The sequence below is a fragment of the Gracilinanus agilis genome, chromosome 2 (assembly GCF_016433145.1).
Source record: "Gracilinanus agilis isolate LMUSP501 chromosome 2, AgileGrace, whole genome shotgun sequence".
NCBI classification, from domain to species: domain Eukaryota; kingdom Metazoa; phylum Chordata; class Mammalia; order Didelphimorphia; family Didelphidae; genus Gracilinanus; species Gracilinanus agilis.
The window spans coordinates 169,178,051-169,196,626 of NC_058131.1; the positions used below are offsets into that span (position 1 = coordinate 169,178,051).

At 33.6% G+C, this 18,576-nt stretch overlaps 1 protein-coding gene across 1 annotated transcript in view; it reads right to left on the minus strand.

Annotated features, from left to right (window-relative positions):
- Positions 1 to 18,576, minus strand: part of LOC123234855 (disintegrin and metalloproteinase domain-containing protein 2-like) — a 123,324-nt gene that overhangs the window by 63,812 nt on the left and 40,936 nt on the right. Inside the window, exons 10-11 of the mRNA XM_044660850.1 lie at positions 17,322 to 17,403; positions 9,303 to 9,436 (exon numbers count right to left, since the gene is read on the minus strand). Of these exons, the coding sequence (XP_044516785.1) occupies positions 9,303 to 9,436; positions 17,322 to 17,403 (216 nt within the window). The remainder of the gene's footprint in view (positions 1 to 9,302; positions 9,437 to 17,321; positions 17,404 to 18,576) is intronic.

The following is an 18,576-nucleotide window of genomic DNA, read 5'->3' on the forward strand; positions in this document are numbered from 1 at the left end:
GTTACCTCCCCAAATCCAGAAATTGAACTGTTTAGAGAAGGTGCCAAGAAGATGCCTGCAGAAACCACATACTGCACCAAAAGATCCAATTAACTTTGGGATATGATGAATTGACCTTTGAGGGGTTGAATATATTTGTTTTGAATGTTATTATAAAGAAATAGGGAAAATGTTGATAATGAGGAGGGATAAAGGAAGGGGATAGTTGAGTTAAGGGAAGAATGGGTAATATATAGGAAGGTAAGGGAATGAATGGGAGTATACAGGAGGGGCTGCTCAAATAGGCTAGTCACTGAGGCTAGAGACAGAGGGTACTGGGAGGAAATAGGCTGGATCCTTTAGGCAGGGAAAGGGTTTTTCTTGTTAATTTCTAAAGTCTTTTGAGGGAGGAGTCAAGAAGGCTCCTCCCTGCCAGTGAAACTGAATGTCTGCAGGAAGTCTTGGCTGGGTACTTCCTGCCCAAGATGGATCCCTAGGTTTTCCTCAAGAAATAAAGGAATGTTATTTTCTTCCCTCTTTAACCTTTGCCTTAGTATTCAGTACAATTATTCACCAAAGGCTTTTGGGTAAATAACAAAGGGGATTTATTGATGCCAGGGATAGACTGAGGGAAAGAGGGTTTTAAGGGTTTTGTAACTGCTGCTATGGAGAAAACTGGTGCTGGGGGTAGAGTAACAGGAGAGAGGGTCAGACTGAGAGAGTCTGGCTCTCCAAGTCAGGAAGGTTTCACTGCCCTAAAGTAAAAGTATTTATCAGATCACTAAATAAGGGGGTGGCTTGATTTAGGATGTCCTTCTTGCCTAGAGAAGCTAAACCCACAATGTCCAACCACCAAACCACCCTTCCTCCCTGGGCCCAATGGGGAAATCCAAGGAGAATAACAGGATGTAAAATACAGAGGTCAGGGAGAGGTCCAGAGAAATCAGGCTAGGTCCAAATCCCCCAAAGACAAAGGCACTGGACAAGACAAAAGACAAAAGACAAAAAGACAAAAGCCCCCAAAGCCAACAGGCAATAGCCCCTCAGCTGGAACTTCAGGACTATTTATAGTATCAGGCTCCAACTGTTTTTCTATGAACATTCTAAAACTTCTAACTGCCAGAGCTGCTACAGTTGATTTGCAAAAGCAAAAAGCTTCTGCTGCAACCATGCATTACAATGTATACTCTTATGCCAAAGGGAATTGCCCCAAATTGGTTTTTGTCAATTGTAGCAATCATTGGTTTTGTTATTTTTCTCTTTTGTTTCCCTTTTATCCCCAAATTATTGTAATTTCCCTTTAAAAACTATAATATTTTATGTACCTTTAGTTAAAGTTATGTTAGTTATGTTTCCATGATCCATTGGGGAGACTGGTCTCCCAAAGGATCACAAGGGGGAATGTGTAATTAGAATGCTGTACCCTATAGACTTCCATCTCTCAGAATTCTTTTTCTTGTCCCAAAATTCCTCTTTTTCCATCCTCACATTGTGTCCTCATGTTTTGTAAATAAGTAGTGTGTAGCTCCACCCTCTTTCTCTCTTCTCTCATGACAATGGCTGGGTTAGTTCCCTCTTTACTCTAGTTTTTTACATTCCTTTCACTTCAAGTGATTATTAATAAATTGTATTAAATATAATACTTAGAGATATTGTATATTAATTTTTAAGCTTACAGATGAATGATAGCAAATTAAACTTTATTGTGTTCAGATTGGAGGGGAAAAGATTCTCTGAATATGACTAAATATTTTAAGTAATAAGAGATTCATTGAAATATGTCATCAATTTAGAAAATGAGATTGCTATATATTTATCTCATGCCAGAATACCTCTCACTCAGTAATAAATGAGAAATTTAAATTTTGTAAACATGCATTATAATTAACAGTTTATATTGATTATGTTTGGGAGAGATATTTTCTCAATTTTTTTAACTTTTTTACTCAGAAATCAGCTGTTCTCTCCATTAAAGATAGAGCAAAAAGAACTGGACTTAGTGTAATAAAGAAATAATTAGACAGATAGATTACTAGAGAATGCTCTAACGACCTTCCTGTTGAAAAACACTGAAAAATAATGGGCAAATCAAGAACAAAAATTCACAACATAAAGAGATAAACAAAAACTGCATTATGGTGAAAGTAACCAAAAATAGCAAACCAGCATAGATATTAAACTAATATATTTCAAATGCCTAATAACATAAAGAAAAAATTAACTGACTTATAAGAATATATGGATAGTACTGTGATGATGTTGGGGGATTTCAATGTCCCTCTCTCAATTTTGGACAAATCTAACAAAAATATAAACAAAATAAAAATATAAAATCAATCAAATTGCTAGAGAATATTATTCATTATAAAAATAGTTATACAAAAAAATTTAACTCAGAAGAAGTTAGTTTGGTCTAGAAATAAGTCAGCTGAAAAACAATTAGGAGAGTAGGTTTAGAGGAATGCTAATACCAGAGAGAGAATAGTCACAAGCAAAACAAACTTCTTAAGCCTAATGATTAAATGCAGTGAGGGGAGAAGAGTAAGAAAAAAGAAAAGAAAAGAACTAGAATCTTTAAAAAGGGCTTTAGATTGACTCTTATACAACTGAGGAATTTTTAAATAAATTTTGGTCAATAAATGCAAGGGTATATTTTTTGTGCCTTTAAATGTGATGAAGATAATTTCAGATATTCCTAGGCATAGGAACTGATTCAGAGTGAGGAAAATTAAAAGAATAACTAACACAAGAATAGAAATATTAAAAGGAAAAATAACTTTGAAAGACTTAAAAACTCTGACCAATGTAATGACCAACCATGTTTCCAATGGGCCTGCTTGTGCTGAAGTATATAAGAGGAAGATGATTGACACAATGTGCAGAGATTTTACATTTCTGGAAATGTTTACTGTAGGAATGTGTTTGCTTGACTATAGTTTCAAAAGATTTTTCTCCTCTCTTCTTGTTCTCTTGCTTTCTAACTGGGTAAAGGGACAATAGGAAAGTACAGTTTAGCCATAGTAATGTAACCAAAAATGAGGGCCATCATTTTTTTTCAATGCACAAAAATTCCAAAGGAAGCATAATCAGAACAATTTTGAAAGTAACATAACATTTATTATGTATTTTAAGTAGCATAAAATTAAAATTCACAGTTCAATATGGAATGTTTTTATCCCCAGCTCTGTACATGGAAATGTTCTTTTTTAGTTTAAGTTCTAAATAAAAGAAAATGTCAGACAAAGTGGCTAAACAAATCATCGTGCATTGATGTAATGAGACACAACTGTGTTTTAAGAAATTATAATTATAGAGCATTCAAGAAAGCATGAGAAGATCTTGATGAACTGATAAAAAAGAGAACCACAAAACTATATTAAAAAATGATTACCATAAGGCAAATAGAAATGACAATAGAAAAAATGAAACTAAATATTGAATAATTATAATGACTAAGCTTGGCTCTGAAGAGATGAGAAAATGCACTTTTTTTGGTGGTTGTGGGAGCTATATATCTATCTATAAAATGTTTAGATATTATATTCATATATACTATATATATATGTATGTATATAAAATACATAATGGATTACATTGAGGATAAGGAAGTACAAGAAGATTAGAAAGGCAGAAAGGTAGGGAGAGCTTTAAATACCAAACAGAAAAGTTTATACTTGATACTAGAAGTAATAGAAAGTCCCTGTAGCTCACTTATCAGAGGGATATATAGTCAGAACAACACTTTAAGAAAGTTAATTTGGCAGCTGAGTGGAAGATAGATTAGAGTGAGGAGACACTTGATGTAAAGAGATCAATTAGAAGACTATTCCCACAATCTATTCAATTATTTCAGGCAAGAATGTTAACTAGGGTTGGGGTTTTGTGAGTGGAATGATGAGGACATTAATACTAAAGATGTTGTTTTTTTTTTAAGTTGAAACAAAATTTAACAATGGACTAGATATGTGGGTTGAATGAGAATTGGGGGTCAAAGTTGACACAGTTATAAAGTGACCTGGCCAGGTTATCAGAGCTACCTGGTCAGTCCACTGTTGGTGTCTAAGAAATAACTACAATATGAAACAATATATACGTTATATATCAATACAATCAATACAATATGAAACTGATAAAGAACTTTTGATTTAACCTCTCTTTCTCTATAAAATCTTCTGAAAAATGCCTTCTTTTCCTCTAATTTGTAGCTGCCTAGATCTACTTGAATCTTTAAATTGCATATTCAGGGGTGATCTGTATAAAAAAGACCCCATGCCCCATAAGTCTCTTGGAAGTCTTCTGGATTTATTCAGGGATATCAGAAAGTTAATCTTTGTATATTATAAGTCATATTATTCTTCTATGTTTGAACATTAATTTTTTCTCTTAAACTAGCAAATGTAATAAAGCTGATAACTACCTATCTTACTAAGATAAATATGTTCTTGTTCAAATGTAGCAAAGTGATGATGATTGGACACTCTTGGAAAGGGAGAGGAGTCAAAATTATGGCAATTTGAATATTTATAGCTGCGCTCTTTGTGGTGGCAAAAAACTGGAAAACCAGGGTATGCCCTTCAATTGGGGAGTGGCTGAACAAATTTTGGTATCTGTTGGTGATGGCATACTATTGTGCTCAAAGGAATAATGAACTGGAGGAATTCCATGTGAACTGGAATGACTTCCAGGAATTGATGCAGAATGAAAGGAGCAGAATCAGGAGAACATTGTACACAGAGACAGATACACTGGTAAAATCAAATGTAATGGACTTCTCTACTAGCAACAATGCAATGACCCAGGACAACTAAGAGGGACCTATGAGAAAGAACGCTATCCACATTCAAAGGAAGAACTATAGGAGTAGAAACACAGAAGAAAAACAACTGCCTGATCACATAGGTGAATGGGGATATAATTAGGGATTTTGACTCAAAATGAGCACCCTAATGCAAATATCAATAATATGGAAATAGGTCTTGATCAATGACACATGTAAAACACAGTGGAATTGTGCGTCAGCCATTGGGGGGGAGGGTTGGGAAAAGTGGAGGGATAGAACATGAATCCTGTATCCATGGGAAAATGTTCTAAATTAATTAATTAATTAGAAAATAGTATTTAAAAAATTATGGCAATTTTCCAGGAAGTATTCCTTGCTGAGGACTTGGAATAAAAAAGACAAGTTACTGATACAAAGCATGAGGAATAATTTTGCCAAGTTTCTCTAGGTGAATAAAGTAGCAATGACTAAGTAGCAACTGGCTAGGCTGGTACAGAGATGGATAAGACCATTATAGTTTTCATGATTCCTGATTTGAAGAAAAGGTTCTCCAGTAAGGAGGGGCAAAGAGATTAGCTGAAGAAAGCAACTTATACCAAGAGGGAAGAGTAGTTCATACCACAAAAAGTGAGAGAAGGAAAGGAATTCATATGATTGACATTTTGTCTGTCTGCTTACTAACTCAACACTGTCTGGGGCACTTCACTTTGTATCAGTCAATATAAGTTTTTCTGAAATCCTTCACCTCCTAATTTCTTATAGCACCATAGTGTATTCCATTATGATCATTAAGCACAACTTTTCAGCCATTCCTCAATTGATTGATATTACCTTAATTTCCAATTCTTTGCTACTGCAGAAAGAATTGTTATAAATATTCTTGTACAAATAGGTCCTTTTCTCTTTTTTTAATCTCTTTGGAATATAGACCTAGTACTGGTATTGCTGGACTGAAGGGTATGCACAGTTTTAGAGCCCTTTGGACACAATTCCAAATTGCTCCCCAGAATTGTTGGTTCAGATCACAACTCCACCAACACTGTCCAAATTTTCCCACAATCCCTCCAACATTTAACATTTTCCATTTCTGTCATATTGACCAATCTGATAAGTAAAGGGATAGTATCTCAGAGTTGTTTTAATATATGCATTTCTCTAATCAAGAGTGATTTAAAGCATTTTTCATTTTACTAGAAATAGATTTCTTTCAATGAAAACTTCCTATTCATAGCCTTTGACTACTTATCAGTTAAAAAAGACATTTTTATAAATATGACTTGGTTTTCTATGTATTTGAGATGTGGTACTTTTTAAAAAGATTGTTTACTGTAAATTTTTCCCCCAGCTTTCTGTTTTCCATCAAATCTTGGTTGCATTGGTTTTAATATGAAAATTTAGTTTAATATCATTTAAAGTATCCATTTACATCCCATTATGCTCTCAATTGCTTGTTTATTTATAAATTCTTCCCTTATCCATAGATCTGACAGGTAAACTATTTGATGTTGCCCTATTTTATGATATCACCATTTATGTCTTTATCATGTACCCATGTTGACATTATCTTGGGGTAGAGTGTTAGTTATTGATTGATCTATACCCAGTCTCTGCCATACCCTTTTCTATTTTTCATAACAGTTTTTGTCAAATAACAAGTTCTGGTCCTGAAAACTTGGATCTTTTGATTTATCAAATACTACATTGTTAAAGTCATTTATTACTTTGTATTGTACCTAATCTATTCTATTGATCCAGTAATCTATTTTAGCCACTCCCAAATTATTTTGATGATTACTGGTTTGTAATCTAGCTTGCAATCTAGTACTGCTAGGCCATCTTCCTTCACATTTATTTTACTCTTCCAGAAGCCTTTCATTATTATTTTTTCTGACTCTTGATGCATTTTGATTCATGATGAGTTGATTGATTTATTTTTATTATACTGGCTCAGCCTACTCATGAACAATCAATATTTTTTCCAGTTGTTTAGATCTGAGTTGTCAAGTTTTAAATGCTAAACAGAACAGTTTACATTTGATTTTAGAGATATCAGTAAAGGAGTTTTGAGAAGCAATTAGAGGAAGATCTTGTCATGCTTTTGCATTAAGAAATTCACTTTGGCAGCTTTGTGGAAGATAGAAGGAATCAGAAGAAACTTGTTTGAGGAAGACTGATTAGGGGGTTATTTCAAGTCTTGAATTAGAGTGGAGGTTGTGTTAGTAGAGAGAAGGAAAAATACATGAAAGATATTGTATAAGTAAAAATTACAAAAACCATTATTGAGATTTTTATACATGATTCTTTTTTTTAGCACCAATAACTTTTTTCAGGCACTGATAAAACCTCTGCAGCTGTACACAGTGTGCCTTCTCAATTTGAGCAGGTTAGCATATGGTTTTCTCACAAATAATCTAAAATTACTCCCAGTACTGGGAACTTATACATTGGTCAGTCAAGATAAAGTCAGTTTCATTTTTTAGTAATGTTGTTCAGGGCTTGACACATGCAGTGCCTTCCCCATTCTCTCTTCATCATTCTACAATTCTTATTGAAGCAGTCAGTACAAAAATATTCATTAAGCATCTAATATGTTCTAGGCACTGTGCTAAATACTGTAGATACAAAGACAGGCAAAAAATGATTGCTGACCTAAAGAAGCTCATACTCTAATGAGGAAGACTACAAGCAAATAAATGTGTACAAACTACATATAAAATGTAAATAGGAAGTAAATGAGAGAAAAGGCATGAGAAGAAAGGTTGGGAGAGTCTTTGTGGAGGTCAGTATCACTGGACTGAAGAGAAAAGTATAAGAAGACAGGAGGGAGCTAGGTTATGAAGAGTATATTTTATTTGATCCTAGAGGTAGTAGGGAGTTCCAGGAGTTTATTGAGTGAGGGGTTGGTGTGGAAAAAAGGGGCATGTGTAACATGATCACACCTGTGCTTCACGATGGACTGAAATAGGGAGAGATATAGGCAGGCATATCCACCTGCAGGCTTTTGTAATGGTCCAGATAATGGATGATGATGGCCTGAACCAGAGTGGTAGGAGTCAAATGCAGAAAAGATCCATACAAACAAAAGATGTTTTGCATTTTTTGCATCTATTTTGCATCTATGTCAGAGGCTGCCATGCATAGTGGATAAGTACTGGCCTTGGAGTCAGGAGTCAGAAAGGGCTGAGTTCCAAACTCACTGTTACCCCTACCTCACCAGGTGGACCTGGGCAAGGATCTTCCCTGCTCTGAGCCTTCCTTTCCATATCTGTAAAATGGGGAAATTAAAACAGATGACCTCTAATATTGCTTCCAAAATCTGTGATCTAATAATTAAAAGCCATTATGGTCAAGTAGTTAAACTTCTACTGACAGTCAGTCAATAAACACTGATAATGTACTTGCTGTGTGCCAAGCCCTGGCCTCAAGGAGCCCAACACTAAGCAGGTTTGCTCCTGCCCAACACATACAACACTACCAGAGCTGGTACCACAGAAACCCAGGGACAACTCTATCCTAGCATAAGGCATCCAAGAAGAACTTTTGTGGGGATAAAGTTAGTTATTGTCTTTATTTTTCTTTTATTCTTTATTTTGTCTTTAAAATAAACCAAATCTTGTTATTCTTCATGCTCAAGTCTTTGATGAAAGGGATGATTCACTGAGTTACAGAAAGAAAAGGGATATATTCAGAAATAAATATGCTATAAAAACAAAAGGGATTGATAAAAATGAGATAATTTTAAGGATGAAAATAACAGAAAAATGAAACCAAATCAATAGCTTGGGAACTATCCAACTGCTATACTTAGTGCCAGTCACCTTTGTGATCAATCTTCTTGCAATGTAAGGAGGCACCAAGGTATTAAGAATAGTCTGGCTGCCTCCTTAAATTCTGAAATTGCCCAGTACCAATATGCTTACTGTCACAGTTCAGAAGGCTCATCTTAGAATCCTTTTCACTTTGGTTAAGGACTTAACTATCTTAACTATTTATCCCTACTTCAATGCTCAGCTCCTTCATTCTCCAAACACAGAATCCATTTCAGTAATTACATCTATAATTATTTTATGAAAGCTTGATGCTGGCATTTAAGTAAATATTCATAATAATCAGTCTTATATAAGGATCAAATTCCTTTATTTTGCCTGGTTCAAGGAGCACAAAATGTGTATCCATCCACTATGCAAATAAATACAGTAGTGAAGGACAGAACGGTATTATAAATGGACAGGTAAATCTGCCTATTCCTTTTAATTAAAGACATATTTAATGACCAGACCAAAAGTTCATCCCTGAATATAAGGCTATGCCAGAAGGTACAAAAAGAAAATATACAGATTGTATGCAACATCTGCTTCCACTAGACATGGTTTGATTTAGATGGGGAAAAGGTTGGTCAACACTATAAATGAATAGTATCAGTTCCTTCCACAATTAAAATATTAGTTGATACTATACACACAAACATATATATGTGCATGTATATATGTCTATATGTAAAACAAAGACATAATGTGATAGATATTTGGTAAAAAAATCTTACACTGCTTGTGGGGTCATTATGCAGACAGCGCTTGGACACTGACATCTTTCATCATCATAAGTTATTCCCATGCTATGAGCCAATAATTGAGCAATAACAACTGAAAGTGCCTCGAGAGTAAATATTCTTGGATACTAAAAGAATGAAAAAGAAAAACAACACTATTAAATGTCAAATAATTCATTCAGCTGGGAAAATGAAAGAATTAAAATGAACAATGAACTAGCAAATCTAGATGGAATACAAGGTTTAATTCATTTCAACAAACATTTATTAAGCCCCTACCATGTTAAAGGGCTTAGTTTAAACCTTGGGCATACTTACCAGAATGACAGAGACCCTTCCTTCAAGGAACTTGTAATTTATTAGAGTAAGTTTAGGATGTACATAACTAACTCTAAGAAAAATTAGAATAAGTATATAATAGATATAAAGAAGATTGACATGAGATATCTGAGAAGGTAATGACCATATCAAGTGGCAGGAAATCAAAGAAAGCTTCATTAAAGAGGTATTATCTGAGTCAGACTTTAAAGAAGAGAATTCAAGAACTAGGAATATGAAGAAGCATGTTACAAATACCTGCAAATACATAGTAATAGCAAATGGTAAGATGATACTGGAGAAAAGATAATAGAATTTGATTTCAGTACATAACACAGGAAAATATATATGTCTAATCAGACTAGAAAAACAAACAGGCATCAGATTTTAGAAGGCTGTGTCAGGCTAGGAAATTTGTATTTTATTAAGTAATCAAGAGAGTCACCAGAGGCTTTTGAGCAGAGGAACAATGTAACTTAGAACTGTATCTTAGGAAAAATGGTGTGATGGCTGCATCAGTGATGGGAGAGCCCAGAGACAGAGACCAGTTGTTCCATAACTTTTATGATATTTCAGGCAATGGATTGTTCTATGTTCATGGGATTATTTTTAAATACATCTTTATTGTTACCTTTTTATCTTTTATCACCTAGATTTCTATCTGTATCTTTCCTTTCCAGATAGTCATCCTTTACAGCAAAATATATTTTTTTACTTAGAATACTTTTCCATGGTTATCTGATTCATTATCCTCCCCCTCGAGTTCTTCCCTATCCCCTACTGAAGCTGACAAGCAGTTCCACTGGGTTATACATGTATCATTGTTCAGAACCCATTTCCATGTTATTCATATTTGCAATAGAGTGATCTTTTTACATCAAAACCCTAATCATATCCTTATTGAACTAAGTGACCGATCATGCTTTTCTTCTGCATTCCTATTCCTACAGTTCTTTCTCTGGATGTGAATATTTTCAAAAGAGAAAAAAGAGGGGAAAAAACAGTAAAACTAACTAATACATTGAAAAATTGTGACAATATAAAATTTCTTCCATTTGGCAAAGGAGACTCCCAAAATGTGAGTGGCATTTACAGTTTTAATAGACACTTGGCAATGATGGCAATAACATTAATAATAATATGGGCTGGATCCACTACTTAGCCTCGTTTCTTTAGGTAGAAATTCATAAATCAGTAGTACCTCTAACCATGAGGTTCATCAAAGCAGTCAAAATAAGCCAAAAGATTAATGAGGAAAAAAAGTCACACAGAACAGAAGCAATAAAGGTCTGACTTAGGATATTGGTAGTGGGAGGAAGAGATAGAAAGATCTCATAGAAAACACAGTGAAAATGTAATGAGATTTGGTAATTAAATGGATGAGAGAATAAAGTAAAAAAGAGAAGTCCAAATTTGTAAGCTATGAAAGAATGACCAAATTATTTCCTTACAGAACTCAGCTCTGTTCCAGGTAAAACTTTATATATTTTAAAGGAATAGAAAACAGAAAAGCAGAATTTCACATTTTACCATCTATTAATGCAATCTATTTACTGATCTAATAGTACCTCTCAAATAGTGAGAAAAGCAGCTGTTGCTCTTCCACTGTCAGAGCAAGTTAATCTATAGGATAATTTCACCCTTGGGGAAGTAGCATCATGAAAATAGAGAACAAGATAGTTTTGGTAATCAGAAGTATAGCTAAGCTCTCCCCAACAATTCTTCCACAAAGATAAAGCCCTTATCAGTAAATTCAAGAAAAATATCACATTGAGTCAAAAACACACAGTTGAGTGCTGAAATGTTTTCACTAAAAAGAAAGAAGAGGAAAATGGAAGAGAAAGGAAAAAGTAGGGGAAGAGGGATATTAAGGAAGATACTAATCATGGAAAACAATCTTTAACTATGGAGAATAGATCTCAAAGAGAGTTTTAATATAAAAGAAAGGATTGAACTCTAGATTATGGAACAAGAAAAGCGTCAGGGAAACAGAAGCATATTTGCACTAAACCCAGAGCACTAGTGCTGAACAGACTCCTCTCTCTGCTCTCTTCACCATTATAAAGATGGGATGGAAAACAAAGAAAAGGAAAAATATTAGAATAAGATGGAAGGAATAACATCATTAACAACCATGACTGTGAATAGTAATAGGATGAGTTCCACCATAAAACAAGAAGATAGGATAATGTATCAGAAAGCAGAATCCAAAAAATATGTTGTTGTTTTTTGTTCTTAATATTTTCCCATGGTTATACGATTCATTTTCTCTCCCTCTCCTCTTTGCTCCCCCTCCAGGAACTAATAAGCAATTCCACTGGGTTATACATGTGTTATCACTTGATACCTATTTTCATATTATTCATTTTTGTAATGGAGTAATCTTTTAAAACCAAAACCCCAAATCATATACCCATATAAACAAGTGATAAATCACATGTTTTTCTTCTGCGTTTCTACTCCCATAATTCTTTCTCATGATATGGATAGCATTACTTCTCATAAATCCCTCAGGATTGTCCTGGATTGCTACTAGAAGCAAAGTGGTTTACATTTGATCATTCCACAATGTTTCAATTTCTGTGTACAGTGTTCTCTTGGTTCTGCTCATTTCACTCTGTATCAGTTCATGGAGATCTTTCTAGTTCATATAGAAATCAAGCAGTTCATCATTCCTTATAGCAAAATAGTATTCCATCATCATCACACACTACAATTTGTTCAGCCATTCCCCAATCAAAGGACAACCCCTCATTTTCTAATTTTTAGCTACCCCAAAGAGTTTAGCTATGAATATTTTTCTACAAACATTTTTCCTTAACATCTCTTTGGGGTACTAACCTAGTAGTGGTATTGCTGGATCAAAGGGCATGAATTCTTTTAAAGCCCTTTGGGCATAATTCCAAATAGCCTTCCAGAATGGTTAGATCAATTAACAATTCCACCAGCAATGCATAAGTGTTCCAATTTTGCCACATCCCCTCCAACATTTATTGTTTCCGTTTACTGTCATGTTGGGCAATCTGCTACGTGTAAAGTGGTACCTCAAAGTTGTTTTGATTTGCATTTATCTAATCAGGAGAAATTTAAAACACTTTTTCATGTGATTATTAATAGTTTTGATTTCATGCTGTGAAAACAGTCTATTCATGTCCCTTGACCATTTGTCGATTGGGAAATGGCTTGATTTTTTAAAATTTGACTTAGTTCTTTATATATTTGGGAAATTAAAACTCTGTCAGAGTTTTGTTATAAAAATGTTCTTCCAGTCTGTTGCTTTCCTACTAATTGTGGTTGCATTGGTTTTGCTTGTACAAAACATTTCTAATTTAATATAATCAAAATTATTCATTTTACAACTTACAATGTTCTCTTGTTTGGTCTTAAATTCTTTCCTTTCCCATAAATCTGACAGGTATACTATTCTATGTTCACTTAATTTACTTATAATTTCCCTCTTCATATTTAAGTCATTTACCCATTTTGAATTTAACTTGATATGAGGTGTGAGATGTTGATCTAAGTCTAATTTTTCCCATACTGTTTTCCAGTTTTCCCAGCAGTTTTTGTCAAATAGTGTGTTCTTGTCCCCAAAGCTAGAATCTTTAGTTTTGTCAAGCACTAACTTGCTAATGTCATTTACCCCAAGTCTATTCCATTGATCCACCCTTCTATCTCTTAGCCATTACCATATTATTTTGATGATCATTGCTTTATTGTACAGTTTTAAGATCTGGTACTGCTAGGCCTCCATTCTTCACTTTTTTTATTAGCTCCCTTGATATTCTTAATCTTTTGTACTTCCAGATGAACTTTGTTATAATTTTTAATTCCATAAAAAAATTTGTTGGTAGTTTGATAGGTATGGCACTGAATAAGTAAGTTAATTTAGGTAAGTTTATCATTTATATTATATTAACTCATACTACCCATAAGCAATTAATGTTTTTCCAACTGTTTAGATCTAGTTTTACCTGTGTGAAAAATGTTTTGTAGTTGTGTTTGTCTTGGTAAATAGATTCCCAAATATTGTCTAGGGTAATTTTCAATGGAATTTCTCTTTCTAACCCTTGCTGCTGAGTTTTATTGGAAATATATAGAAATGCAGATGACTTATGTGAGTTTATTGTGTACCCTGCAACTTTGTTAAAATTGTTAATTATTTCCACTAGTTTTTTGGTTTATATTCTTGGATTCTCATCATATCATCTGCAAAGAATGATATTTTAGTTTCCTCACTGCCTACTTTGATCCCTTCAATTTTTTTCTTCTCTAATTGCTACTGCTAGCATTTCTAGTATGATATTAAATAGTAGTGGTGACAATGGGCATGCCTGCTTCATTCTTGATGTTATTGGGAATACTTCTATTGCAGATGATACTTTCTGATAGTTTTTAATAAATACTGCTTATTATTTTGAGAAAAGGTGCTTTTATTCCTATACTTTCTAATGTTTTAAATAGGAATGGGTGTTATATTTTGTCAAAGGCTATTTTTGCATCTATTGAGATTATCATGTGATTTCTATTAGTTTGTTTGTTAATATGGTCAACTATGTGGAAGGTATTCCCTAATATTATTACTAGTATAAATCCCACCTGGTCATGGTGAATAATCCCTGTGATAACTTGCTGGAGTCTTTTTGCTACTATTTTATTTAAGATTTTTGCATTTTTGTTCATTAAGGAGATTGGTCTATAATTTTCCTTCTCTGTTTTTGGTCTTTCTGGCTTGGGAATCAGTACCAGATTTGTGTCATAAAAATAATTTGGTAAGATTAGTTCTTTCCTTATTTTGTTAAATAGTTTATAGAGTATTTTGATTAGTTATTCTTTAAATACTTGATAGAATTCACTTGTGAATCCATCTAGCCCTGGAGATTTTTTCTTAGGGAGTTCCTTGATGGCTTGTTCAATTTATTTTTTCTGAGGTGGCATTATTAAGTATTCTATTTCCTCTTTTGTTAATCTGTGCAATTTATATTTTTGTAAGACTGACCTTTTCATTCGTGATACTGTGAATTTGATTCTCTTCATTTTTAAATTAGATTAACCAATACTTTATCTATTTTATTTGTTTTTTCAAAATGCTAGCTCCTGGTCTTATTAATTAGTTCTATAGTTCTGTTACTTTCAATTTTATTAATTTCTCCTTTGATTTTTTAGGATTTCTAATTTGGTCTTCATCTGAATATTTTTAATTTGTTATTTTTCTAGGACTTTTAGTTGCATGCCCACTTCATTGCTCTCCTCTTTCCTTTTTTGTTGAGACAGGCACTCAGAGATATACATTTTTTCCTGATTACTGCTTTGACTGTAGCCCACAAATTTTAATATGTTGTCTCCTCATTGTCATTCTCTTCAGTGAAATCAGTAATTGTTTCTATGATTTATTATTAACCCACCAGTTATGGAGAATAAGACCCTCTCCATGAATCCTTACTAATTATAATTTTTCTCATTATGATCTGAAAAAGTTTCGTTTATTATTTCTGCTTTTCTACATTTATTTACAATATTTTTGTGCCCTAGTACATGGTCAATCTTTGTATATGTAGCATGTGAGGCTGAAAACAAGGTATATTCCTTTTTATCCCTATTCACTTTTCTCCAAATATCTATTAACTCTAAATTTTCTAAACTTTCATTCACTTCTCTTACTTCTTTCTAATTTATTTTTGGTTTGATTTATCTAGATCTGATGGGGAAGGTTGAGGTCCCCCACTAGTGAAGTTTTACTACCTATTTCTTCCTTAAGCTCTAATAATTTCTTCTTTAACAATCTTGATGCTATATCATTGTGTGTATATATGCTGAGTACTGATATTTCTTCATTGTCTATATTGCCTTTTATCAGGATGGAATTACCTTATTTCTTTTAATCAGATCTTTTTTTGCTTTAGCTTTGTCAGAAATCATGATTGTTACTCCTGTCATCTTTTTCTCAGTGGATGTCCAATAAATTGTGCTCCAGCCTCTTACTTTTGCCCTGTTTGTGTCTACCTGCGGGTTTCTTGTAAACACTGGATTTGGGTTTTTAATCTACTCTGCTATCTGCTTCTGTTTTATGGGTGAGTTCATCCCATTTACATTCACAGTCAAGATTATCATCTATGTATTCCCCATCATTTTGATTTCCTCTTTTAATCCTGACCTTTTTCCTTACACTCTTCCCCCCCCCACACCAGTGTTTTGCTTTTAATAAGTCCCCCTTTTCCCTTCCCTTATTTTACTCCCCTTCCCAGCATTCTTTCTTTTTATTCCCCACCTACTTCTCTATAGGTTAAGATAGGATTCTCTACCCCAATAAATCTGGCTGCTCTTCCCTCTCTAACTTGATTCCAATGAAAATAAAGTTTAAGTATTACTAGTCACCACTATCATCTTCCCTTTCTTGTTATAGTATTCTCTCCCCTCACCATCACCACAAACCTCTTTATGTGGTATAATTTATCCCATTTTGCCTCTTCCTTTGCATTTCTCTTAGTATAATCCTCTTTTTTCATCATTTTTTACATATCACCCTAACCAGCTTAATGCCACACCCTCTGCCTATGTGTGTGTGTGTATATATATATATATACATATATATATATATATATATATTTCTTCTATCTACTATGATAATAAAAACAATTTTTAAAGTTACAGATATCATTTTCCATATAGGAGTATGATCAATTTGACCTTATTGAAGCCCTTAAATTTTTTCTCTTTCTTATTTACCTTTTTTATAGTTCTCTGGAATTTTGTATTTGGATATCAAATTTTCTGTTTAATTCTGGTTTTTTCTTCAGTAATGCTTGGAAATCTTCTATTTTATTAAANTTTTTACATATCATCTTAAACAGTTTAATACCACAACCTCTGCCTATATATATATATATATATATTTCTTCTATCTACTATGATAATAAAAACAATTTTTAAAGTTACAGATATCATTTTCCATATAGGAGTATGATCAATTTGACCTTATTGAAGCCCTTAAATTTTTTCTCTTTCTTATTTACCTTTTTTATAGTTCTCTGGAATTTTGTATTTGGATATCAAATTTTCTGTTTAATTCTGGTTTTTTCTTCAGTAATGCTTGGAAATCTTCTATTTTATTAAATGCCTATACTTTCCTCTGAAAGTATATAGTCAGTTTTGATGGGTAGGTGATTCTTGGTTGTAGACTAAGTTCTCCTTCCTTCCGGAAAATCATATTCCAAGCATTGGGGTCCTTCAGTGTGAAGGTTGCCAGATCCTAATATAATCCTGACTGGGGCTCCATGATTTCTGGATTCGTTCTTTCTGGCCACTTGCAGTATTTTCTCCTTGGTCTAGAATATCTTGAACTTGGCTATAACATTCCTGGGAGTTGTCATTTGGGGATTTATTTTACAATGTCTACTACCATCTCTTTCTGTGACCTCTGCTACATTTTCTTTGGACTTTTCTGGGGTTGGTCTTGCCCTATATATTACAAACTCTATATGCTTCATTCTCTAGTGGGCAAGCCCAACTTGTTTGTATTTCTCTTTCTGTCTGGAATAAAACACTTCTTAATAGTTCTGAAAACTTTATGTTTAAATGAAAAGCAGTGAAAAATGCTTTTCCAAGATATGCATTGCATATTATTTTTAAGTACAGTAATAAATATTTTCATAAATTTTCATATATATTAGTAATATTAAATAAGTAATGTCGTACCATTGCAATACCAGCAGCAGAGTTTCTTTCACACATCTTCCCTTGAAATGTTGCTCCCACATATTTAAAAACATCCCTGTAACTTAAGCACAAAAATACAGTTTTATTTAAAATCATGTCTTTAGAACAAGTAGACAAAAATCATTTTCAGCCATTTTCTACAACTATTTGAATTCTTCTATGTTTAATTCTCCTCTTAGTATCTTCAAAGTACCTCTTCACCAACATCTGACACAGAGTGGACCTAATATTTCTGCCTCTTTTAAAATGTACAATAAAAATTCACATAAAAAGAGAAGAAGATATATATGAGAAGGAGAAAACATTTACCATAAATTTAAAAAGAGGAACCAATTTAAAGTGACTAAAGATTTATCATTTTATGGTTGGCCATGGCTCAAGAAGTCACCACTAAGTGTCTAGACTACTGGTGTGATAAAACTTCATGCTGAGGCTGATCCTTGGAAAGTAGGCTTAGTGTCTTGCCAGGACCATACCTGAAGCATTTCCAGAACAGCAGTGCTTTCCAGACCTTGTGCCCCATTGGCAGGGCTGTCAAGAGCCCAAGATCACATCCACAACACGATGAAGAATTGAAATAAATTTTGGGGAGGTCAGAGTAAACGAGAATCACAGTTTCTAAAGATTTAAAAATAAGTGTCACTCAGAAGACAAGGAAGAAGCTGGTACATGGTAAATGTGAGTTAAAATGCCACATACAATAAATAAAGAATTAAGAAGATCCCAAATGAAGGATGTTTAAAGTGCAATGCATTATCAAAAGAAATTCAGATTGACTGTGATCCTTATGAAATTAAAATAAATTGAGAAATGCCCCTGGCATATTATGTGGACCCTCTGTGCTGAACCTGAGAATAGACAGAAGTTGAATAGGCAGGAATGGATAAATTATAATCTGCATGGTTGGAGGGAATAAGCCAATGAGATTTATAAACAATTTGAGAAAGTTTGTGACCTGAAAACAATGAAACCCAAATGAGAAATTACTTGCTGACATTCAGCAATGGAAGCTTGATGGAAATTACTTTCAAGAGACACACACATATACATAATATAGCCCTTCCCATTCATTGAAGTTGGCCCAATAACCAAAATGCCCCAGCATGAATATTTAGCAAAGTAAGAAACTAGTTTCTCCTCAATGTCTCTATAATTGCTAAGCCTTGTGGTCCTTTATAAATTCTCAGTCTTCTTAATCTGGTGACATTTCACACATTGGCCATTCACTCCTCTC